This window comes from Staurois parvus, unplaced genomic scaffold (assembly GCF_062004578.1).
Source record: "Staurois parvus isolate SC_StPar_1 unplaced genomic scaffold, SC_StPar_1.0 ptg000574l, whole genome shotgun sequence".
In the NCBI taxonomy this organism is placed as follows: domain Eukaryota; kingdom Metazoa; phylum Chordata; class Amphibia; order Anura; family Ranidae; genus Staurois; species Staurois parvus.
Window position 1 is genome coordinate 2,900,001 of NW_028318370.1, and position 24,807 is coordinate 2,924,807.

At 42.5% G+C, this 24,807-nt stretch overlaps 1 protein-coding gene across 4 annotated transcripts in view; it reads left to right on the plus strand.

Moving 5' to 3' along the window:
- The window catches only part of BCL9 (BCL9 transcription coactivator), a 448,616-nt gene that overhangs the window by 366,455 nt on the left and 57,354 nt on the right, over window positions 1–24,807 (plus strand). For all 4 annotated transcript variants that reach the window (XM_089691903.1, XM_089691905.1, XM_089691904.1 and 1 more), the window contains 2 exons: window positions 6,474–6,776; window positions 15,181–15,497. In XM_089691903.1, the coding sequence (XP_089548029.1) occupies window positions 6,529–6,776; window positions 15,181–15,497 (565 nt within the window). In that variant the 5' untranslated portion in view covers window positions 6,474–6,528. The remainder of the gene's footprint in view (window positions 1–6,473; window positions 6,777–15,180; window positions 15,498–24,807) is intronic.

Here is a 24,807-nt window from a genome sequence, read left to right on the forward strand (position 1 = left end):
TGGAATACAGCCTCAGGTACATCCAGTTTATACAGCACATCCAGCGGCCTCACAGTGAGGGACATGGTTTGTTTGGGCCAGCTTGGCCTAAAAGAACTATGTAAAGTGTACCAAAAGCTGGAGTTTAGCTTTAAATCTAATATCGGAGTTCCTTTAGTTAGGCATTGTGGCCATGAAGGGAGCTTGGGAGTGCAGTAGCTGTGCTGATAGCGTTTATGTCTGGAGATTAAAGTGAGGTTTCCTCGAGTGCTCCATATAGTCAGCTGATTCAAAAAGTTGCTTCACTGCAATAAAAAGCAATTGAGCAAGAAATAAAGTAGTACTGTAAAAGCAGCCTGCCAGTAAAATGTGTAAAAAAAACAAAACAAAAAAAACATATAGATGTAATTGTTTTGACACTTGTACAGAAAATGAGACGCAAGTCAGGTTACATGATACATTCGCAGCCACTCTAGTATCTGAAACTTTTACATTTTGTCCTTTTATTTTTCTGGATAAAGTTGTGATTGGGTTTAGTGGCTTTTCTTTTAAAGTTCTGTAACATTTTGCAGGTTTCTTAGTGGGCAGGGAATGCATCCACATCAGGAAGCTTCTGTTCATTTGCTCGACTCGCAGTGGCACCTAATTAATCCACAGAGAACAATCTGTTACAGATTAACTCAGCCTTTCAGGACTGCAGGACGTGTGACATTGGATAAGGTGTATATTAAACACAAAAAGTCAATCACAGTGTTTATCACAACAGTTGTTTAAGCCATTATAGTGTGACCTGATCAACTGTGCTTGCATGCGCTGCTGCCATCAAATACGGGTCCTGTCCTCTTCTCTTAGTAGTAATCGCTTTTTTTTTTTTTCTGGAATCTAAGATGTTTTCCTGCAGTTTCAGCACTCAACATTTACCCTAGGTTCACACCAGAAGCGCAGTGCAGTCCATTTAATATGATTTCCTATGGGACAGGTTCACATCTCCTTGTTTTCACCCGGTGCATTTTTGGTAAGGGTCAGGGACTTTTTTTTTTTTTTTTACGCAAAACATTGCGTTTTTGGTTTTATAGACCTCAATGGGAACGCTGCAGAAAAGTATGTAGTGAGTTTTTGATACATTTTTTTTTGTGCTGCATTTTTTTTTTTTTAAATCTGCCTAGCAACAAGAAAAAAAACGCAAGGCTGAAATGCCGCAAATCCAACCTGAATAGGTGAACCTAGACTGGACATAAGGGGAAAAAAATTGGGACAGTTGGTATATATGAATAAATTGCCTCTAATAATGGATGCTGCATTAAAGAGTAAACCCAACATTTCCTATTCCTGATATGTGCCTGCTGTACCATGTACATGTATGAAAAAGTCTCCTGTTCTTTGTGTGAAATCCCTGCTTGTCCCTATGCTTTCCTATTAAAAACTGACCATACTAGGCATGAGAGCACAGCGGTTTCCATTTTCTAACTCAGCCTGCAATAATTATAGTTGTCCTTTACCAACAGCCCCACAACAGCATTTCACCTCAGGCATACAAAGATATTTATAATGTTTTTATATCTATACACAAAGGATTTGTCTTTCATTCCTATTTTAAACTAAATGGGCTGTTTTACAAGGTGAGGGTTTACAATCACGTTAAAGTGTTCCTAAACCCTGGTCCCTGCATTCACTATATCCAGTCTCCCTGGACCCTGCATTCACTATATCCAGTCTCCCCGGACCCTGCATTCACTATATCCGGTCTCCCCGGACCCTGCATTCACTATATCTGCTCTCCCCGGACCCTGCATTCACTATATCTGCTCTCCCCGGACCCTGCATTCACTATATCTGCTCTCCCCGGACCCTGCATTCACTATATCTGCTCTCCCCCGGACCCTGCATTCACTATATCTGCTCTCCCCCGGACCCTGCATTCACTATATCTGCTCTCCCCCGGACCCTGCATTCACTATATCTGCTCTCCCCCGGACCCTGCATTCACTATATCCGGTCTTACAGGACTCTGCATTCACTATATCCGGTCTCCCCGGACCCTGCATTCACTATATCTGGTCTCACAGGACTCTGCATTCACTATATCTGGTCTCCCCCGGACCCTGCATTCACTATATCTGGTCTCCCCCGGACCCTGCATTCACTATATCTGGTCTCCCCGGACCCTGCATATACTATATCTGGTCTCCCCCGGACCCTGCATTCACTATATCTGGTCTCCCCCGGACCCTGCATTCACTATATCTGGTCTCCCCCGGACCCTGCATTCACTATATCTGGTCTCCCCCGGACCCTGCATTCACTATATCTGGTCTCCCCCGGACCCTGCATTCACTATATCTGGTCTCCCCCGGACCCTGCATTCATTATATCTGGTCTCCCCGGACCCTGCATTCACTATATCTGGTCTCCCGGACCCTGCATTCACTATATCTGGTCTCACAGGACTCTGCATTCACTATATCTGGTCTCCCCCGGACCCTGCATTCACTATATCTGGTCTCCCCCGGACCCTGCATTCACTATATCTGGTCTCCCCCGGACCCTGCATTCACTATATCTGGTCTCCCCCGGACCCTGCATTCACTATATCTGGTCTCCCCCGGACCCTGCATTCACTATATCTGGTCTCCCCCGGACCCTGCATTCACTATATCTGGTCTCCCCCGGACCCTGCATTCACTATATCTGGTCTCCCCCGGACCCTGCATTCACTATATCTGGTCTCCCCCGGACCCTGCATTCACTATATCTGGTCTCCCCCGGACCCTGCATTCACTATATCTGGTCTCCCCCGGACCCTGCATTCACTATATCTGGTCTCCCCCGGACCCTGCATTCACTATATCTGGTCTCCCCCGGACCCTGCATTCACTATATCTGGTCTCCCCCGGACCCTGCATTCACTATATCTGGTCTCCCCCGGACCCTGCATTCACTATATCTGGTCTCCCCCGGACCCTGCATTCACTATATCTGGTCTCCCCCGGACCCTGCATTCACTATATCTGGTCTCCCCCGGACCCTGCATTCACTATATCTGGTCTCCTACAGTACACAGAAAATGGAAATGCAATTATTTTAGTAAATATAAACTGATAAATACCTTTTCCCATCAGCAGTTAGAGCAGTCTTGTGACTTCTATCAGTGTTCAGGCAAGCACTAGCTAAAGCTTGTAGGAGCAGTTTTCTTTCTGCTCTAGGAGGATGCAGGACCACTGACCCTCTGTCTGGACAGTGGTGATTGGCCCTATGCTTGTCTTATGCACTCTCCCAAGAAAAAAAAGAACAAAACCTCTTTAGCAATACACACCAAACTGAGCATGTGCAAAATGCCTACGGGTTCAGTCTATCAGGAGATAAGAGGCTTAAACAAGGGGAGGAACAGAGCGATCAGGATTAAACAGCGTTTTTACACAATGCGGAGGATTAACCCCTTAGGTTCCGCAGTGAGTATAACAAGCATGCTTTACTGCATCTACAGACTGATTGTACTGTTGTGGGTTTAGTAACCATGTAAGTAAACGTCTTAGTTTAATCCATTATGGACTCTACTGTAAGAGCACAACTCATACAGTGAAGGATAGTGTCACTCTCCAACTTCTTCCCTTGTCCATTCACAAAACTTCTTGCATTCTCTTCACAGAATACAAGGCGCTCTGTGAATAGGCAAGGGGCTGGGGGTGGTGAATGAATGCAACGATCTACCCTTGTCCATTCACAGAGTGCCTTGTATTCTGTGAAAATACTATGAAGATTTTTTTTGTCAATGGAAAAGGGGAGAGCAAGCAACACTAATACTGCACTGTATTTAAGACAGAACTGTCAGCTTTTGTGCCAGAAGGTTGCCTCTTAGTAACTTCCAGTATGAATTAAACAAAGCTTTTACCTCCCACAGCAGTCTACACATGGAACACGCGTTATTAGAGGTGATCTGTACATTGCAAATGTCCAAATATCTTTACTTTTTTTTTTCTTGGGAGTTCTGCTTTGCAGTATAAGTGCACCTATTGTGTATTGTCCGTTCATCTGGGTTATCAGAAGGGCATGTGGATGATCACCCAGACCAGATTAATCGATCGCCAAGTACTCATGTTGCTGAACTGATGTTTTGGGGGGATAACCCAAAATGCCAAATTTAATTTGCACAAACTACTAGCTGTAAAAGAAAACATTGTGATTATACGATCAAGCCACCAATTTGAAAAATGTTTGTATTGTGATGTGAAAACACGCACTCACTCTTTGTGCAGTCCTACATGTGTAAGGCAGCCATAGATGGATTGAATCTTGGCTGGTTCATCGGGGGATGGGCAAGATTTGATTCATCTTTGGGCAGACTGGTTGTACTTAACTCGATCCATCAATCAAATTCAGTATAACGAGCCTGTTGGATTTGTTTTGCATGCGATTACTGCTGGCGGCTATAGCCGGTAACAGTGATCATTGTGTTCTGCTGGTCTGGAATGCTCCCCAATGGCAGAACACAATGGCGCTTCAGGAGTGATTCAGTCAGTGTTGGTGGGGGAACCATGCGATATTTCTTTTTGCAAACCGTAGTTGCAAGAAAGAAAATTGCCTAATCAATGGCTCGCCTTCGTTTGCTGCCGGGTCAGATGCTTTTTGCTGTGTTCAGTGTATACAACAGCATGCACTCACTATTAAGCACTGCAGCTCCACCCTATAGTAGAAATACTGCTAAAGGGAGGCAGCTGTGCGCAAAAACACACACCACACACACACCACACACACACCACACACACACCACACACACCACACACACCACACACACCACACACACACCACACACACACCCCACACACACACACACACACCCCACACACACACCCCACACACACACACCACACACACACACACACACCCCACACACACACACCACACACACACACCACACACCACACACACACACACACACACCCCACACACACACACCACACACACACACCACACACCACACACACACCACACACACCACACACCACACACACCACACACCACACACACCACACACCACACACACCACACACACACACACCACACACACACACACACACCACACACACCCCACACACACCCCACACACACCCCACACACACACCACACACACACCACACACACACCACACACACCACACACACCACACACACACACCACACACACCACACACACACCACACACACACCACACACACACACCACACACACCACACACACCACACACCACGCACACACCACACACACACACCACACACACACACACCACGCACACACCACACACACACACCACACACACACACACACCGCACACACCACACACACACCACCCACCCACACCACACACACACCACCCACCCACACCACACACACCACACACACACACACCACACACACCACACACACACCACCCACCCACACCACACACACCACACACACACACCACACCACACACCAACCACACACACACACTCACTTCTGGTTAGGGGGCTCCCCTAGTCGCTGCCGTGGCTGTCAATCACCAGGTTCCGACTGATGACTACTCACCGGCGCCCGGTGATTGCCGAGAATCTCCGGGGGAGGGGGGGGACACATACAGTTCTCCCTGTCAGCTCCTGCACACTGCTGTGCATGGCTCTGCACTGCACAACCATGTAAATGCAAAGCAGTGTGCTTACAGTAAAACACACAAAAAGAAAAGCAAGTAAATCTGCACACAGTTAACCCTTTGATCGCCCCAGATAACCCCTTCCTGCCCAGTGCCATTAGTACAGTGTCAGTGCTTTCTATTAGCACTGATTACTGTATTGGTGTCACTGGGGATGTCAGTTCCCCCCCAGTGTCAGAATGCCCGCCGCAGTCCCGCTATAAGTCGCTGATCGCCACCATTACTAATAATAAAAAAAAATTCCAGTATATATACCGCCATTTGTAAACGCTATAACTTTCACGTAAACCAATTAATTTACACGTATTGGGTTTTGTTTTTTTTTTAGCAAAGACATGGAGCAGAATACATTTCTTTATGAAGAAATTTTGATTTTTTTTTTTTTTTTTTTTTTTGGACATTTTAAATAGCAAAAAGTCAAAAAATTGGGTTTTTTTTTTCTCAAAATTGTCGGCCTTTTTTTTTAGTGCAAAAATTAACACAGGCGATCAAATACCACTGAAAGAAAGCTCTATTCGTGGGAAAAAAGGACGTAAATTTAATTTGAGTGCAGCGTTGCATGACCGCGCAATTGTCAAAGTACCGCAGCGCTGTAATGCAAAAACTGACCTCAGGAAGGGGGGGAAATCCTCCTGGAGGGCAAGTGGTTAAACACACAGCAGCTGTAGATGTGTGGGCAGCATATGTCTCAGAGTGCAATTCAGACAGTGCAGATTGCATTGTCTACCTTTATGGTTGTATATTCTGCTGGTTACAATTCTGTATAACACGTTTTTATGAAAATGTTAACTATCCTCTTTGTGAATTCACAGTGTGCCCTGGCGATGCACAGCGTTCCCTCTACAGCGAGTGCCACATGTCCGAAGAATGCTGGAACTGCAGGAGGGGAGAGCCCACTTCAACAAGAGAGAGAGAAACAAAAAGGAGAAGGACGAGCAAAAGGACAACACTGACAAAAGCACTTCACAGAAAAATATACGGAGCCATCTGAAAACCCCCAGTCCTCCTAAGAACCTGGCAAGCCCCACTGCTTCTGTGACTGTGAGCTCCGGATCTCTGTCAATGCATTCCAGTAACCCCAAAGTGCGCAACTCCCCATCAGGAAATACACAGAGGTAGGTAGGCTTTGCCCACACGTGCATCTGTGTGCTGCTGGATCCCAAAGAGGATACATGTTTCTGGGATAAATATGTGGAAGTGTTCTGAATCTCTGAAAAGAAACATTTCGGACAGTGTGTGCTTACCTCTCCAGAGGAGCTTTGGACAGAGATACAGGAGATGGATGGATGATGCTTAAAGTATGGGCAGATATTACCCATGTGTTACTCAACTACCATCTCATATTTTTTTTTTCTTCAACCCTGTTCCTGTAGGAGAAACCGCTTTTATTGCTTCTTGTACATCACCAAACTTGTAAGATTCTTGCAGGGACAGCTGCAAGTTTCTATTGATGTAGGCGCCCCCCAAAACTACATCATTATTATTATTATTATTATTATTATACAGGATTTATATATTATTATACAGGATTTATATATTATTATTATACAGGATTTATATAGCTCCAACAGTGTGCTCAGTGCTTTACAATATAGCAGGAGACAATACAGCAACAATACAGTTCAATACAAGAGGGATAGGAGGCCCTGATCCTGGGAGCTTACAATCTAGGATAACTGGCTCCAAGCCATAACATCATCCAAGAGCCCTTTACTTCCAGTGTGTGGACAGGCTGTTGGGAGTCCATCAGAGGCATTTTTTGGATCAAATAGAAAGTTAGGGGCTCACTGGATTTCTGAGTGAAATTATTTTTTTTTTGCAGTGTTTAAGAGATAAACCATGGGAAATGTGCATTATACTAAATAGGTTTTTTTTTGCTTGTTTTGTTTGAATTTTTTTTCTTACGTTTAAAATTTTTTTTACTTTAGTGCATTCTCTGCATTAAAGTGGAACTTAAAAAGGAAAGTTCCCTTTTATCTGTTCTCCACCCCCTTCTTTTGTTGTGTGTGTTTTGTTTTTTTTTAATTTTTATGCAGATACCTAGATTTGATAGGTACACACTCCAGGTTCTGCCCGGATCGCCTAGGTCAGGGGTAGGCAACCTGCGGCTCTCTAACTGCTGTGGAACTACATTTCCCTTGAGGCATTGCAACATCACAAAACTGACAGCTACAGCTATGACTTGCAGAGTCATGATGGAACTTGTAGTCCTGCAACAGCTGGAGAGCCGCAGGTTGCTTACCCCTTGCCTAGGTGATTCCAGCGGACGTTTACAACACCCTTCCCCCTGCCTGCAACCTCCTGGGACAAACCACAGGTCATCAGAGGCTGCGGATCAATTCACAAAGCACATCGCAACTTGCGCATGTGTATTGGGGGACAGCTATGAAGCCTCTAGGAGTCACAGCCGGCTTCCCACAGTAAACATGCTGGTGCCAGGGACCCGAAGACAGGCACAGGTGAGCTCTGGATTCCTTGGCAGGTAAGTGTCTTTTTATTTAAAGTTGGCAGTTACAGTATTTGTAGTTGCTGACTTTCATTTTTTTTTTCTTAAACAGACTGAAGAGCCTCTTTAAGTTAAAAACACCTTGCTGCCTGTCGCCTCTCCCCTCACTTCCCGTCTTCACAGAAGACACTCAGGGCAGCGGGAACAATAGGCTCCTTCTGCGTTCAAACTCCTGTGCTGAGGGAGTAGGGGCTTGGCTTACGATTGCTGTGTGAGTGAATCTATGGACGCACACAGCCAGACTCAAATAATGCATGCATTGGTGACTCCTTAGCACCCACCTTGCTGCAGGAGACACCTGTAGGAGGAAGAAGCTGACAGTGCGGAGTTTTAAGAAGAGGTGTTAAGCAACATTTCTATGCAAGATCGTTGCACAAAGCCCCTCAGTATTACCTCTATTACATTAACCTCCTCGGCGGTCTGATTCTTTCCGATTTTTTTGTGCTGAAAGCGGTACCATTTTTTTGCATGGAAATATGTAGTTTTTTATTGTAGGCTGTAATTTTTAGGAATAACTCACTGAAATCTGTCCAAACAAGAGTCTAGTAAACATCCCGGGTAGGATAAAATTTAAAACACGAAATCATAAATTATAATTTAATAAATAATCATTAAAAATAATAATATAATACTAATAAATTTAATTAAATAATATAATCAAACCAAAAACACTGAAATTTGAAATACAGAGGCAAATTCACACATCGCTGAGCAAAGTCGCAAAATCGTTTTCAGTGTCTGATGATGAATTTCCCCCACGAATCATTATCACTCAATTCTGCAAGTGGTTCTGATTTACTATCGCTGTTCTAAAACCGCTTTTGACCTAAAGGGACGCTTTTTGGACGTCATGGACGTTTCTAAGTTTCCAGGCAGAAAGAACAGTCAAAATGCAGGCAGGGCGCCGGACAAAGCAGTAGGGACAAAATATATGTGAAATGCATTGAAACAGCAATGACAGAAAAAATTACATTTTTAAAAAATTTCAAATTTCCCGCCGTACGTCCCGACGTCACAGGGACCGGAACACAGAAGCCGGATGCCGGCATCGGCCGGAGGAGATGGCCGGGGACGCTGCAGGGGACACATCACGGGAGCGAAGGACAAGGTAAGTGCTGCAGGGACTCCCTGAGCAACGCCGCATGGTAAGCCTGAGTGTAGCTCGGGGTTACCGCTCTTGGTATAGAAATTTTACCCCGAGCTACACTCTGGAATACCGCCAGGGAGGTTAAAAAAAAATGAACCCTTTAGTGTCACTTTAAGTCTCATGGGAGGACTTAGGACCAATGTTTAGGCCTTGGTAACAAGCTGAAAGCGGTCCTTAGTGGGGGTAGGGTGGAGGCCTTTCTAGGTGCCTGCTCTTGATGGTGTATTAATACTACTACTACTAATGCAACACTACTAATAATTGTTCAATAAAAATACATTATTCTGTTTTAGTGCAGTTTTACCAGAGCTTCAAAAAACTGCACCTGCAAACCAGGAAATTTGGCATTCTTCTAGAAGTATTCTTGGCATCTGATCTGCAGTGACGACCCTATCCTGTGTGCAGATCCGTTGAGCAGGTCATGTTGTGTGGGTGTGTACACAGGTAGAGAAATGGCATTGCTAAGACACTAGTGGCTAGTGCGGTAACTTGAAAACATTAGCTGGACCTGAGGGCAGGTTTGGGGAACATTGCTGTAGTAAATGTTAGGTTGTGTTAATGTTTCAAGCTATACTCCAGTCATATGTTACCCTGGTGTGTTAGCATAGGTACTCAACCCTGTCTTTATTCAGTCTCCTCTTACTCCCTGCACAGCAGCTCTCAGACTGGGAGAGGGAGGGGCGGCTCCTTCATTGTCCAGTCAGCATGCTGTAAGCAGGAAAGCGACACCACTGCATTCTTTAAATAGCACATAAATCCTAACAAACTTTTAATCACTTTTGATCTCTTAAATATACCAATGAAAATGTTTGTCTGCTTGATAGGTGCAAATACTCTTTGAAGTACAGATCACCTCTGTGAACTACAGAACACCTCCCGTGTTGTGCAGATAAGAAAGGGGTGTTTTGTAGTACTAACACATTGATTTAAGGTGGCAACTATACTCCATAAATAGTACAGTGAGTGATTGTTGTCACCCTGGAGAAGTGTGTTGCTTACAGGCTCAGCAGATCAAAATTAAAGTAGTTCTAAAGGTTGAAGGTTTTTTACCTTTAAAGTAAAAAAAAAAATCTGTGTGCAGCTCCTTCCTCCAGCCCCCCTTATACTTACCTGAGCTCGATCTTGATCCAGCACTGTGCCCAAGAGCAGTGGCTCCTCTCTCTCTGTCTTCTCACTGGAGATTGAGGCAGCAGCCATTGGCTTCCGCTGCTGTCAATCACAGCTACTTAGAAGAGAGCAGGAGGCGGGGCAGAAACACAATGTGTGGAGAGCCAGTGAGTGGCTCAAGAGCGAGCTCACATGAGTGCACCCACAGCAGTTTGCTATGGGGCACTTGGGGAGAAGCCAGGAGCGCCATCAGAGAACCCCAAAAGAGGGAATTAAAGGCTACAAAAATAATGCTCAAAGAAGGTAACTATGATATGTGTTGAAAGAAGACAAAATATCTTTTAGAATCACTTTAAAAAAGAATGAAAAAAAGGTTAAGTGGTGGGGCTTTGAAGCGGACCAGCACCCCGTGAACAGATCAGTGCAGCTTTCTTAGTTGTTGGAGGACTTCAACTGGGGCAGTCCCCCCATTTTTTTCTCACAGAAATGGTTTCCTGGGTGTCAAGGTACGCACTGTGCTGTTTTGTATTAGTATCTGACAAAGTGCAGTAACCTATTGCAACAAAACAGCATTCATTTGTGACCACAATATCCCTTGTCAGCTAGAGGGTTCCCTTGATGCACCCTCTTTTTGTTTGTTGCTACGATGCAGGCAACCCCTGCCACTGGGGGTGTCCTTAGTTGCTACGATGCAGCCAACCCCTGCCACCGGGGGTTTCCTTAGTTGCTGGGATGCAGGCAAGCCCTGCCACCGGGGGTGTCCTTATTTGCTACGATGCAGGCAAGCCCTGCCACTGGGGGTGTCCTTAGTTGCTGGGATGCAGGCAAGCCCTGCCACCGGGGGTGTCCTTAGTTGCTGGGATGCAGGCAAGCCCTGCCACCGGGGGTGTCCTTAGTTGCTGGGATGCAGGCAAGCCCTGCCACCGGGGGTGTCCTTAGTTGCTGGGACGCAGGCAACCCCTGCCACTGGGGGTGTCCTTAGTTGCTGGGACGCAGGCAACCCCTGCCACCGGGGGTGTCCTTAGTTGCTGGGACGCAGGCAAATCCTGCCACTGGGGGTGTCCTTAGTTGCTGGGATGCAGGCAACCCCTGCCACCGGGGGTGTCCTTAGTTGCTGGGATGCAGGCAAATCCTGCCACTGGGGGTGTCCTTAGTTGCTGGGATGCAGGCAACCCCTGCCACCAGGGGTGTCCTTAGTTGCTGGGATGCAGGCAACCCCTGCCACCGGGGGTGTCCTTGCTATGATGCAGGCAAGCCCTGCCACTGGGGGTATCCTTAGTTGCTACGATGCAGGCAAGCCCTCCCACCGGGGGTGTCCTTAGTTGCTACGATGCAGGCAACCCCTGCCACTGGGGGTGTCCTTAGTTGCTACGATGCAGGCAACCCCTGCCACTGGGGGTGTCCTTAGTTGCTGGGACGCAGGCAAGCCCTGCCACCGGGGGTGTCCTTAGTTGCTGGGATGCAGGCAACCCCTGCCACCGGGGGTGTCCTTGCTTGGTAGGACGCAGGCAGCTCCTGCCATTTAGCCTTCCTGGTTGCTAGGATACAGGTGGCTCCAGGTTGTAGGATGCTAATTTTTGTGCTCATTTCGGGGAGTCACCTGTTTTTTCAGACTAGCATCTTCAATTGTAGATAACTAAACATTTGTCTCCTTGCTTGATGCACGGTCAGGAAGGGGGGCGTTATCGACCATGCAATCACAGCAATGTGACAAGCTAGAAATACGCCTGGGGGACCGGATCAAACACTGTAGTGAAACTTCTTCAACACTGATATTTTTCCTCGACTGTATTCATTCCACTCACTGACAGGTCTGTAAAGTCTTTTATTTACGTCTGCAGTACAGGTAAGGTGCAGATGCGTCTGTCCCTTTTGGAGCTGCGCTTTGTGATATCACTGTTTACTCTGAACGGAACATGATGTTTTCTATTCTTTGTGTACATAGAAACAGGCTTGTGTATTGACCCAACGGCTCTAGTGGATCTCATGTGACCAGGACCAGTGCTTTTGATTGGGTGTGTGTCGAGCATTCAGTATAACTGCTGTACTCTGCTTTCTCATACTTTCGAATAAGGCAGTGCAAAGGGCACCGATAGACAATAACCTATTCAAAAGAACCTCATTTTGGATTCAGCCATCTAATAGTCCAACAGCACAGAATTTTGAAAGATGTTTTTTTTTAATTATCTGATCTACTGTGTGCATGGTCTTTTTTCCTTCATTAATAAAGACACTTTTTTTTTTTGTGCCAATCGTTTTCAAGATATGTAATGATATGCAAAGCAAACCATTAGTTTAACCTCCTCGGCGGTATGATTCTTTCCGATTTTTTTGTGCTGAAAGCGGTACCATTTTTTTGCATGGAAATATGTATTTTTTTTATTGTAGGCTGTAATTTTTAGGAATAACTCACTGAAATCTGTCCGAACAAGAGTCTAGTAAACATCCCGGGTATGATAAAATTTGAAACTCGAAATCATAAATTATAATTTAATAAATAATCATAAAAAATAATATAATAAATTTAATTCAATAATATAATCAAACCAAAAACACTGAAGTTTGAAATACAGAGGCAAATTCGCACATCGCTGAGCAAAGTCGCAAAATCGTTTTCAGTGTCTGATGACGAATTTCCCCCACGAATCATTATCACTCAATTCTGCAAGTGGTTCTGATTTACTATCGCTGTTCTAAAACCGCTTTTGACGTAAAGGGGCGCTTTTTGGACGCCATGGACTTGTCTAAGTTTCCAGGCAGAAAGAACATTCAAAATGCAGGCAGGGCGCAGGACAAAGCAGTAGGGACAAAATATATGTGAAATGCATTGAAACAGCAAAAATTACATTTTTTAAAAATTTCAAATTTCCCGCCGGTTCCGGCACCCGTACGTCCCGACGTCACAGGGACCGGAACACAGAAGCCGGATGCCGGCATCGGCCGGAGAAGATGGCTGGGGATGCTGCAGGGGGGACATCGCAGGAGCGAAGGACAAGGTAAGTGCTGCAGGGACCCCCAGAGCAGCGCCGCATGGTAAGCCTGAGTGTTACTCGGGGTTACCGCTCTTGGTATAGAAATTTTACCCCGAGCTACACTCGGGAATACCGCTAAGGAGGTTAATTCCACTTCAGAAAAATAGTGGACCAGTAGCATATAGGGGAGGGGGGGGGGGGGGGGGGCGGAAATACTGAAACTTCAGTACATAATCACCATTCCTTTGATAGTTTCTAACTGATTCCAGCAGGGAAGTACATATGTATATTTTCATTTAAAGTGGTTGTAAACCCCCCCTCCCCCAGTATTTTCTACATTCTGTTATAAAACATATCCAATAAAATCAAATTTCTTTAAAAATTTGGGCCAGAATGTATTCTGCTACATGTCTTAAATAATAATAATAAAAAAAAATTACCAGTAAGTAATATATTATTGGTCTGTGTTAAAGTTATACAGTCTACAACATTTCTTGAGGTTTTAAAACACCGGTACAATTCAAATACCCCCAAATGATCTCTGTCCAGTAGATGCTCCAGGACATTTAGTAAGAGGCATGGCGAGTTTTCTGAAGTCATTTTTGTCACAATTATTTGGAAAAAGAAGTAATGAAATACTTTTTTTTCACAATTATTTATTTTTTACATCTGGTCACCAGTGCAGTACAGTGCCAACATTTGACTGGTGTGGCGGTGATCAGGGACCCTGACTGCTGGAAGGATGTTTAAAACAACAACAAAAAATGTCTGTTTTTTTTTTGTTTTATGTACTTTCATCCAAGTAGTTCAGTGTCATGAAAGTGGCACTGTACTACTCTGGGATATCAGAGATTTTTTTTTTACACTTTGATCACTGTTAACGTGATTATCACTTTGCTGTAACTGCAGTGTTTTGCTTCTTTAGTTACATTATAACAGCTGTGATTACTGTTGTGTGCTGTGATTGTCCCACAGCTATAACATGGTACAGGGTGCTGAGAGTGGCCCAGGTACCATGTGATAGCTGTGGGCCAATCACAATACTAAGCACAGCTGTTATGAAGGAAACCCAGTTATAACTGTTGTGTTGACATTATGATCATATAGAAATCATGTGATTTGGGTGGCCGGGTATGAGGAACCACAATCCACTGTGTATGGACACAGTGGCTGAAGGAGCAGCACGCCCATGAACTGGTGCCATACATGTACATGATCCAGCCTGCCAGTTCCTCCTGCTTGCAATAAATGTACTGTGGGCAGGGGAGAGCTGGATAAAGAGGTATAACAACGTTTCCTTTAGGTCCAGCAATGTTCCCAGCAGCAGTAATCAGCCAATCAGATGCTACAGGGCAACTCTTATCAGCAGTTAACCTGCTGTGTAATAACCATTTTGCCTAGATGTACTACTGGTTTTTTTTTTTCCTTTTTAATTTTGCTCTGACCTTTCATACACATAGGGAGGCAGCAATTTTAACACACATTAATTGCTAAACATGTTATAGATTTATAATGAAAGGCTTTTCCCATGAAAACCTTCTAGCTGAAAGTGTAACCTTCCTTTACATTTCCATGTTGACACTGTATTACATGCCCGTTTGCAAGATGTATCAAAGTGTACATCAAAGATTAGCTTTTTGTGTACTCATGGCTTATGATTCACCAAATAAATGAAGCATTTAATATTTAAAGCAGAAACTCATTTGGTTGCTTTGTGGAAAGCTTTACATTTTGTAATTGAATCGGCAAGTTGTAAACACAAAATCCCTTTTTCTTTTATCTTCCAGCAGCCCAAAATCCAAGCCAGAGGTTATGGTCCACCCTCCTACCGTGATGTCTCCATCTGGCAACCCACAGCTGGAAGCGAAATTCTCCAGCCAGGGAAAACAGGCGAGCTCCACCAGCCAGTCGCAAGCGTCTCCTTGTGACCCAAAGAGTGGCAACCACACCCCCAAACCGCTGCAAGGTCCTGGGGGCAGCATGGGACTTAAGAACGGGGCCGGGAATGGAGCCAAAGGGAAAGGCAAAAGGGAAAGAAGTATCTCTGCAGAATCATTTGACCAGAGAGACCCAGGAACTCCCACTACAGACTCCGAAATTAAAGGTAAGCTGGGCTTTCAGTAACCAGAAATGTAAAGGGTAAGTATGTGGCATTGAATCCCTAGAAAGGGTTCACAGTGTAGATTCGAGCTGGTGGAATAGGAGTGTATAAACAGTGGGCAAGGTCACTCACATATACAGAAGGGTCTACGAGAGCTACTCCTATTCCAAAGAACATTTTATTAAAATCCATGTGTGTTGCCAATGTGTTTCAGAGGGTCCAAGATTTCCCTCTTAAGCTTGGAATGAAATATTGGTTAAAATTGAACTTCTTACACTGTGAAGACACCATACAGTGTATTGTTAACAAGCGCGCTCCTCTGCATTTGCCTGTTGCAGCCCAAAAATTGAAGCACTTACAGAAGGGGGGGGGGCAAATTGAAACAGTTGTGTGTCCCTTAGCTATGAATAGACAAATAATTCAGGAATCAGTCATTGCACACCTTTAACCACTAGCCTACAGGGCACTTCTACCCCCTTCCTGTCCAGGCAAATTTCCAGCTTTCAGCGCTGTCGCACTTTGAATGAAAATTGCGCGGTCATACAACATTGTACCCATATGAAATTTTTATCATTTTTTTGTGACAGAGCTTTATTATGGTGGTATTTAATCACCTCTGGGTTTTTCATTTTTTCTTAAACAAACCAAAAACCACTGAAAATTTTGAAGAAAAAATTTTTTTTCTTAGTTTTTGTTATAAAATTTTGTAAATAAGTGATTTTTCTCCTTCACTGATGGGCTGCACTGATGGGCACTGATAGGGGCACTGATAGGCGGCACTGATGGGCACTGATAGGCGGCACTGGGCACTGACGGGCACTGATAGGCGGCACTGACGGGCGCCACTGACGGGAGACACTGTTAGGCGGCACTGACGGGCGACACTGTTAGGCGGCACTGGCGGGCGACACTGTTAGGCGGCACTGGCGGGCGACACTGTTAGGCGGCACTGGCGGGCGACACTGTTAGGCGGCACTGGCGGGCGACACTGTTAGGCGGCACTGACGGGCGACACTGTTAGGCGGCACTGGCGGGCGACACTGTTAGGCGGCACTGGCGGGCGACACTGTTAGGCGGCACTGGCGGGCGACACTGTTAGGCGGCACTGGCGGGCGACACTGTTAGGCGGCACTGGCGGGCGACACTGTTAGGCGGCACCGGCGGGCGACACTGTTGGGCGTCACTGGCGGGCGGCACTGTTGGGCGGCACTGGCGGGACACAGCGCACCTCCGATTGCCGCGCTGCATGCTCCCTGAGCCGCACATGTGCAGTGAGAATGGGAGGACGTCATATGACGTCCTCCCAGAACAAGAGAACCACCTTGCGCCCGTCATATTACTATATGGCGGGAGGTGGTTAAAGTAATGGTCTGCTTCCATGAAAGTCAATGGAGACGTCTGCAGTGATTAACACACCCCCAGCTGCATTAGTCTGGTTAGTATTTTTGCAATCCTGTGAAGTACATTTTTCATGACATTTTATCCACAAGAATGCAAATCAAAAATCACTAGTTAAGGGAGCACCTGGCCTACAAGGTTGATGGGTACCAGTTCCTTTTTTTTTTTTTTTTTTTTTTTTTTTTGGGTTGGGTCTTTCTGTATCCTCCAGCAGCTCCTGTTATTTCTTATAGCTCTGAATGTTCCGTCCATCCTAGTCCCTACTTATGGTATCCCAAGACGGGTCATATTTTGGATTCTTGCCGTCTGAGCCCTTCTGATAGTCCTAACACCTTGTTACCTCTTCATCTCTCATTGATGGCCCCTCCTCAGCTCTCATTGATGGCCCCTCCTCAGCTCTCATTGATGGCCCCTCCTCAGCTCTCATTGATGGCCCCTCCTCAGCTCTCATTGATGGCCCCTCCTCAGCTCTCATTGATGGCCCCTCCTCAGCTCTCATTGATGGCCCCTCCTCAGCTCTCATTGATGGCCCCTCCTCAGCTCTCATTGATGGCCCCTCCTCAGCTCTCATTGATGGCCCCTCCTCAGCTCTCATTGATGGCCCCTCCTCAGCTCTCATTGATGGCCCCTCTTCTTCCCCTTCCAGGGCTTATAGGGTATCCAGGTAATGTCCTCCTAATCAGTTTTCCTTTTGTGGTTGAAGTCAGTCCTTTTCAGTTTCCTCCTCTGAGTCTCGGAATCTGAATTTAGAGTGAGACTTTTGGATGGCCAGACCAAGAAGTCCCATTAGCAACTTGGTTCCTTTTCCTCTCCCCGGTGGGAATTTTCAGTCTGGTGGGTGTTAATAATTATGATTCCCCAAAACAGACTGTTCCCTTTTTGGTGCGGGATCCTACGGTTTCAGTGTTCTGACATGATTTCTATTGGACACCATCTGAGTGCTGCAAGGCCATCCACCATGGGAAGGTTTGAAAGCTTTTCCTGCAACGGGTTAACTGATGTGGTACTTGCGCTGGACACACCTGAGTGTGCCATTCTTGACCATACTGTCACCACTGGACAAAGCATTGCCTACTGAATCTCCTCAACTGAGAGTCTCTACATTCAAGAGTGAGGGTTTAGTACCCGAGTCCCCTCTGTTCCTGCTTTGCAAGAAGTATATATTACAGGATGGTCATGTACACCCCATGACTGCCAGCAAGCAGACGTTTCTGGTACCTTGCTTGTAGACATCCCTCGTAAGGTCTTTGTGGGACCCAATCACCAAGAGGCAGGTCCTCTTTCTAATTTCTAGTTTTCTTCATAATTTCTGACACTAATGAGGTTAGTGTTTTGTAATCGTTCACACGTACCGAAATTCGGCCGGTTCAGCAAGTACACGCACGCCGAAATTTGGCTGGCTTATGGAGAACCGTCTTGCTGGAAAACCAGCATGTAAGCAGCGCTCGCAGCCAATGGCTACAAGCACTGATCAGTGTATTCAAGGTTGGGGGACGCTGGCCCTCCTCTCCAATTCATCTGTCTTCGCTGAAGGCCTCACCTTGTCTGGCCTTGATTTGGTCATGGGATCTTCTATTTCCTCAAATAGAAGGATGGCTTCCAAATTCCTTCAAGCATGTCTGTGGCTGTTGCCCATCTCTCAGTTGAAACACTTTTGGACATCCTAGCAGTTATCTAATTCCGGTGTCCCTCAGTAGATGGTGGTGAAAGGTTTTATTGGAAATAGCTCTTCTTTTCTCTTCAACTACATTGAGGAACACTGATCCCGCCCCGTGTGGTTTTTTATTGGCCTTGTGTACGGATTGCTCGCAAAACTGAAGTATGCTGGGTAGAAAAGGGTTTATATGTGATTGGTTTACAACTTTTATGTTTACAAGTGTCACAACCTCTTGTAGGCAGCGAATTACAGCATACGTGGACTGTCAGGTTTCTTCCACAAGAAAGCCTGACAGTCCATTGAGAAAATGTACACAGACTCCCAGCTGCTATGGTGACAGTCTGTTTACAGGGCATTGCTGTCAGCCTTACGTCAGTGGCTCTGAAAGGGTTAATAAAGAGCTCTTGCGTGCAGCAACTCGGAATACATCTTGTGCTGGTTTGACTTTAGCAAAGTGAATTCTGATTGGTTGCTATGGGTTACTGTTCTTTGAAAGTTTTTTTTTTTTTTTTAAGAAAAAAATCTTTAGTGAAGAAGGCCAACAGTGTCTTACCGTAAGTAAGTTGTGTCTGACACTGGTTGTAAATAGAAGGTGGTCATTTGGAAAGACCAAGCAGAACTGTAGTGACTTCTAGAATTTCCAGGGGAGTTTAAGTGGATGGGAAAGAGTTCACTGAAGCGCTTGTGGACACATGGGGTGTGCTGGAACCATGTTTTGTTCCATCTTCCCCTTCTCATTTCAGTACTTTTCTGCACCTGCTCGGCTATTTTGGTATATAATTTGAGTATCTCTACAGGTTCATATCAACTTTCCTACTGGGCTAATTCTGACATTTCTCTTCTACATGTACAAATCATCTTTTTTTTTTTTGCTAGAAAATTACTCAGAACCCCCAAACATATATTTTGTAAAACAAACAGGGTTCAGTGAGCGCTTACAGAATAACAAGAGCAGCTAGTACACTAGAAAGGGAACCATATAACCTAAGATACGCATAAAATATGTAACAACCAGTGGACACTGATAGAAGTCATCAGACTGCTCTAACTGCTTATGAGAAAAGACAGCTTGGTCTGTTAAAGGAAGTTGAAAAATAAAATACTTACTGCCTGGATCACCAAGTGAAAATAATGGAAAAAAGCCTAAAAATGAAACTAATGCAACCACCACATCTAAGAATTGCTCATCTACAACATGCTGAGTAGGAGCAAGCACATACTGAAAAAAATATAGGATCTGTTGCTGCATCCACAGAGGAGGGATCCACCATTCCTGTAACCGGACCAGCTTTATCCCCTTCTGGATTGAGGATCCATGAGCTCTAGATGCACACTGCGTTTATGTGTCTTACTTCTGGTGAGTGCGTTTTTCAGCCGTTTCCACACGGATCACCAATTCTGAATCCTCATTTGTCACTGGACACGTACATATGACCAAGACTTTCAGTGGACTTATATCTGTATTATCACTACTTTTAGCGCTGCACTTATTTTATGTTATTCCATTTTAAGTACATATTGGTTGCTTAGAGTGCTTAGCCGCTTTCAGGATTAGTGCTCACTGTTGTTTTTTTCTGCATAAAATATGTAGTGCACCGCTATAAAAATCATAAATACAAAACGTAAATACAGTCAATATAAAGTGCATATGTAGGTAGTATATATAAGTAGTGTCCTTATCAGGATGTGAAATACTGATAAATAGCCAAAATCCACTATGAACTAATAGGCAGTGATAGTCCCAAAGGTGGTAAAATGGTGGGAACACAGAAACGACTGAAAACAGGTGAATCGATTAATCCCAGTAACACATGTAATCCGGTGTCGTGCGGGAATAATGGGTGAATTGCACACTCACCAGAGGCGCAATATACATGCGCATTTACATCAAATGTATCAGAGGTCCCCTCAATCCTGGATAGGATGTAGCCTGGAATGGATGCCTCTTCAGTGGATTATGGTGATGGTACTTCTAGAGGTCTCCTTTAAGGCTTGGCTACAAACGGGGTCTGCTGGGTACAGCTCTTCTCTGGGCCCTGGGCTGGTCACCTGGGTGTCCTGGGGGTTAAGTGCTCGATGTGGAGCAAAAAATAGTACCCATAGTGTAGTATTTTGTCATAAAATAGATAATTTATTGAAAATTAAAAATGAAAAAATTATAAACAAACACACTTTAGGTACTGAAAAACGATCAATTCCCATATATAAAGGATGCAATGAATGGTGAATGCAGCATCAAAGCTGTAGTGTACACTAACCAGTAGGTAGTAAAGGGTGGCCGCCGGACCCCAGTGATCCGGCGGCGTGACGTCTCGGCGTGCTGGGGCTCCTCCTTGACGTGCGTTTCGTATCACACGTACATTTTCAAAAGGGGGTGTGTAAGCGGAGGCCCTAGAGAATAAAATAGTGGGTGTTGTAATTTTTTGTCACACAGTATTTGGTCAGCTTTTTTTAAATGCAATTCTTTGGAGAATAAATACACTAATGAATTTTAGTGCTCACAAACACAATATAATACCAATTTTTTGGTAAAATATCAGAGATTATGTTACACCAAGTAAAGATATCGAATGTCAGGCTTTGAAATTGAACGGTGGCAAATTACGGTATGTTAAAATCTCTACAGGCGACACTTTAAACGCTACGTATTATCAGTTCAGAGTTGCATGGGAGATCTTGACCTAGAATTAATGCTCTCGCTCTGACGTTTGCTGTGATGCCTAACGTGCGTTTGCGGTTTGTGTGTGCACGGGACCGATGTGTCTGTTCACCTTTGCGCAGGGTTACGGTGGAATAGGGGTGCTTTAAAAATATATTATATGGAAAAAACCTTGCGAGCCAAGTAATGAATTCCTTTTGTTGGATCGCAAACTTATTAGCACATAACAACCAATGTGAAAAAACGTGTAAATAAAAATATAATATTGCGCTCACAACCTTCCAATCTATATATAAAAATGTATATAATATATTTGAATATCTGAATAAGTGAATATATAGCCAATCAACTCACATAAATGAATATATAGCCAATCAACTCACATGAATGAAATAGTAAAAATACTAAAAATATAGTGAAATCATATAATATAATGATAAAATAATAATGTCCCACAGAGAAATATATAAGTGACTTTGTGCTGAAAAAAATCTTCTATAACTTTAAATAGGTGACTGCTTGTGCCTCCTCCCTCAAGTGAAGATGTGCGCTCACCTCATGAATAGCCTGCAATTAGGCTATTAAAGCTTGCGGTTCACCTCCTTGGAACCTACTTGTTTAGGAACTGTTGTAGATGAGATAACAATTATAATGCGACCTGTGTTGTAGACCAGTATCCTCTCACTGGATGCCCCTCTGCTGTCTTCTTATTTCCATGTAACTCTCCATAAATAAGAAAATTCTGACATGGTGCTTTATCGTTTTCAAAGCTTTTAATGTACAGCTGACAGGTGGCTCTCACATAAATCGTATAGTGATAGTACAGCTGATTCAGACCTCCGCTGGCTGTTGGAGATGTGCGTGCGTGATCCGATATCCGGACTAACTCCCTCCGAGTGACATGAACAGTCCCACCCCTACGCGTTACGCCACTAATCACGTGGCTTCATCAGGGGGATTTGATTGGAATTCCAATCAAATCCCCCTGATGAAGCCACGTGATTAGTGGCGTAACGCGTAGGGGTGGGACTGTTCATGTCACTCGGAGGGAGTTAGTCCGGATATCGGATCACGCACGCACATCTCCAACAGCCAGCGGAGGTCTGAATCAGCTGTACTATCACTATACGATTTATGTGAGAGCCACCTGTCAGCTGTACATTAAAAGCTTTGAAAACGATAAAGCACCATGTCAGAATTTTCTTATTTATGGAGAGTTACATGGAAATAAGAAGACAGCAGAGGGGCATCCAGTGAGAGGATACTGGTCTACAACACAGGTCGCATTATAATTGTTATCTCATCTACAACAGTTCCTAAACAAGTAGGTTCCAAGGAGGTGAACCGCAAGCTTTAATAGCCTAATTGCAGGCTATTCATGAGGTGAGCGCACATCTTCACTTGAGGGAGGAGGCACAAGCAGTCACCTATTTAAAGTTATAGAAGATTTTTTTCAGCACAAAGTCACTTATATATTTCTCTGTGGGACATTATTATTTTATCATTATATTATATGATTTCACTATATTTTTAGTATTTTTACTATTTCATTCATGTGAGTTGATTGGCTATATATTCATTTATGTGAGTTGATTGGCTATATATTCACTTATTCAGATATTCAAATATATTATATACATTTTTATATATAGATTGGAAGGTTGTGAGCGCAATATTATATTTTTATTTACACTTTAAAAATATATATATTTTTTTTTTATATTAGAATTTTTTTTTTTTTTTTTTACACTGAGCCCCAATCTAAGGGGGGCTGTGCATAAAATATAATCCTAAGAATCTGGAACATCAGACATCTAAAAAGGTTTAAATCACAGCTAAAGTTACTGCTAGATAAACTTCTTGGTAAGTGTGTCAATCCTATCCGTATGTTTGGTGATTTGGTACATAGACTATATAGCCTGTTTTGTGCTTTGTGTTTGCATAGCGGTGATCCTGAGGATAGAAGCCAAGCCTCTGTTTACTCTCTGAAAATACCTCTTTGCCTGACATTTTTACTCCCAGACTGAGATTTTACATTCTTATTTTTATGCATTAAATTGTAGAGGTGGTATATAGTGGGCAGCACAGTGGCTGAATGGTTAGCACTTCCGCCTGGCAGTACTAGGGTTGTTGGTTCGAATCCCAGCCACGGCACTCCCACCCCTGCCTGGAGTTTGCATGTTCTCTCTGTGCCTGCGTGGGTTTCCTCCGGGTACCGGTTTCCTCTCACACTCAAAAGACATGCTGGTAGGTTAATTGGATCCTGTCTAAATTGGCTGTAGTATATCTAAGTATGAATGTAACTTGGGGACCTTAGATTGTACGCCTCCTGAGGGTTAGGGATTGATGAAAAAGCCTTCTCTGGAGAGAGTGATGTGAATGTGTGTATTATTATATATGATATATATATATATATATATATATATATATATATATATATATATATATATATAAATAAAATATGATTTATATATAAAATATGATTTATATATATTATATGATTTATATATATTATATGATTTATATATATTATATGATTTATATATATTATATGATTTATATATATATATGTGTGTGTGTGTGTGTGTGTGTGTGTGTGTGTGTGTGTGTGTGTGTGTGTGTGTGTGTGTGTGTATATATAAATCATAATATATATATATATATATAAATCATAATATATATATATATATATAAATCATAATATATATATATATATAAATCATAATATATATATATATATATAAATCATAATATATATATATATATATATATATATATATATATATATATATAAATCATAATATATATATATATATATAAATCATAATATATATATATATATATAAATCATAATATATATATATATATATAAATCATAATATATATATATATAAATCATTATATATATATATATATATATATATATATATATATATATATATAAATCATTATATATATATATATATATAAATCATTATCTATATATATATATATAAATCATTATCTATATATATATATATATATATAAATCATAATATATATATATATATATATAAAAATCATAATATATATATATATATATAAATCATAATATATATATATATATATATATATAAAAATCATAATATATATATATATATATATATATAAATCATAATATATATATATATATATATATAAATCATAATATATATATATATATAAATCATAATATATATATATATATATAAATCATAATATATATATATATATATAAATCATAATATATATATATATATATATATAAATCATAATATATATAAATATATATAAATCATAATAAATATATATATATACATATATATATATAAATCATAATATATATATATATATACATATATATATATAAATCATAATATATACATATATATATATATATATATATATATATATATATATATATATATAAATCATAATATATATATATATATATATATATATATAAATCATAATATATATATATATACATATATATATATATATATATAAATCATAATATATATACATATATATATATATAAATCATAATATATATATATATATACATATATATATATATA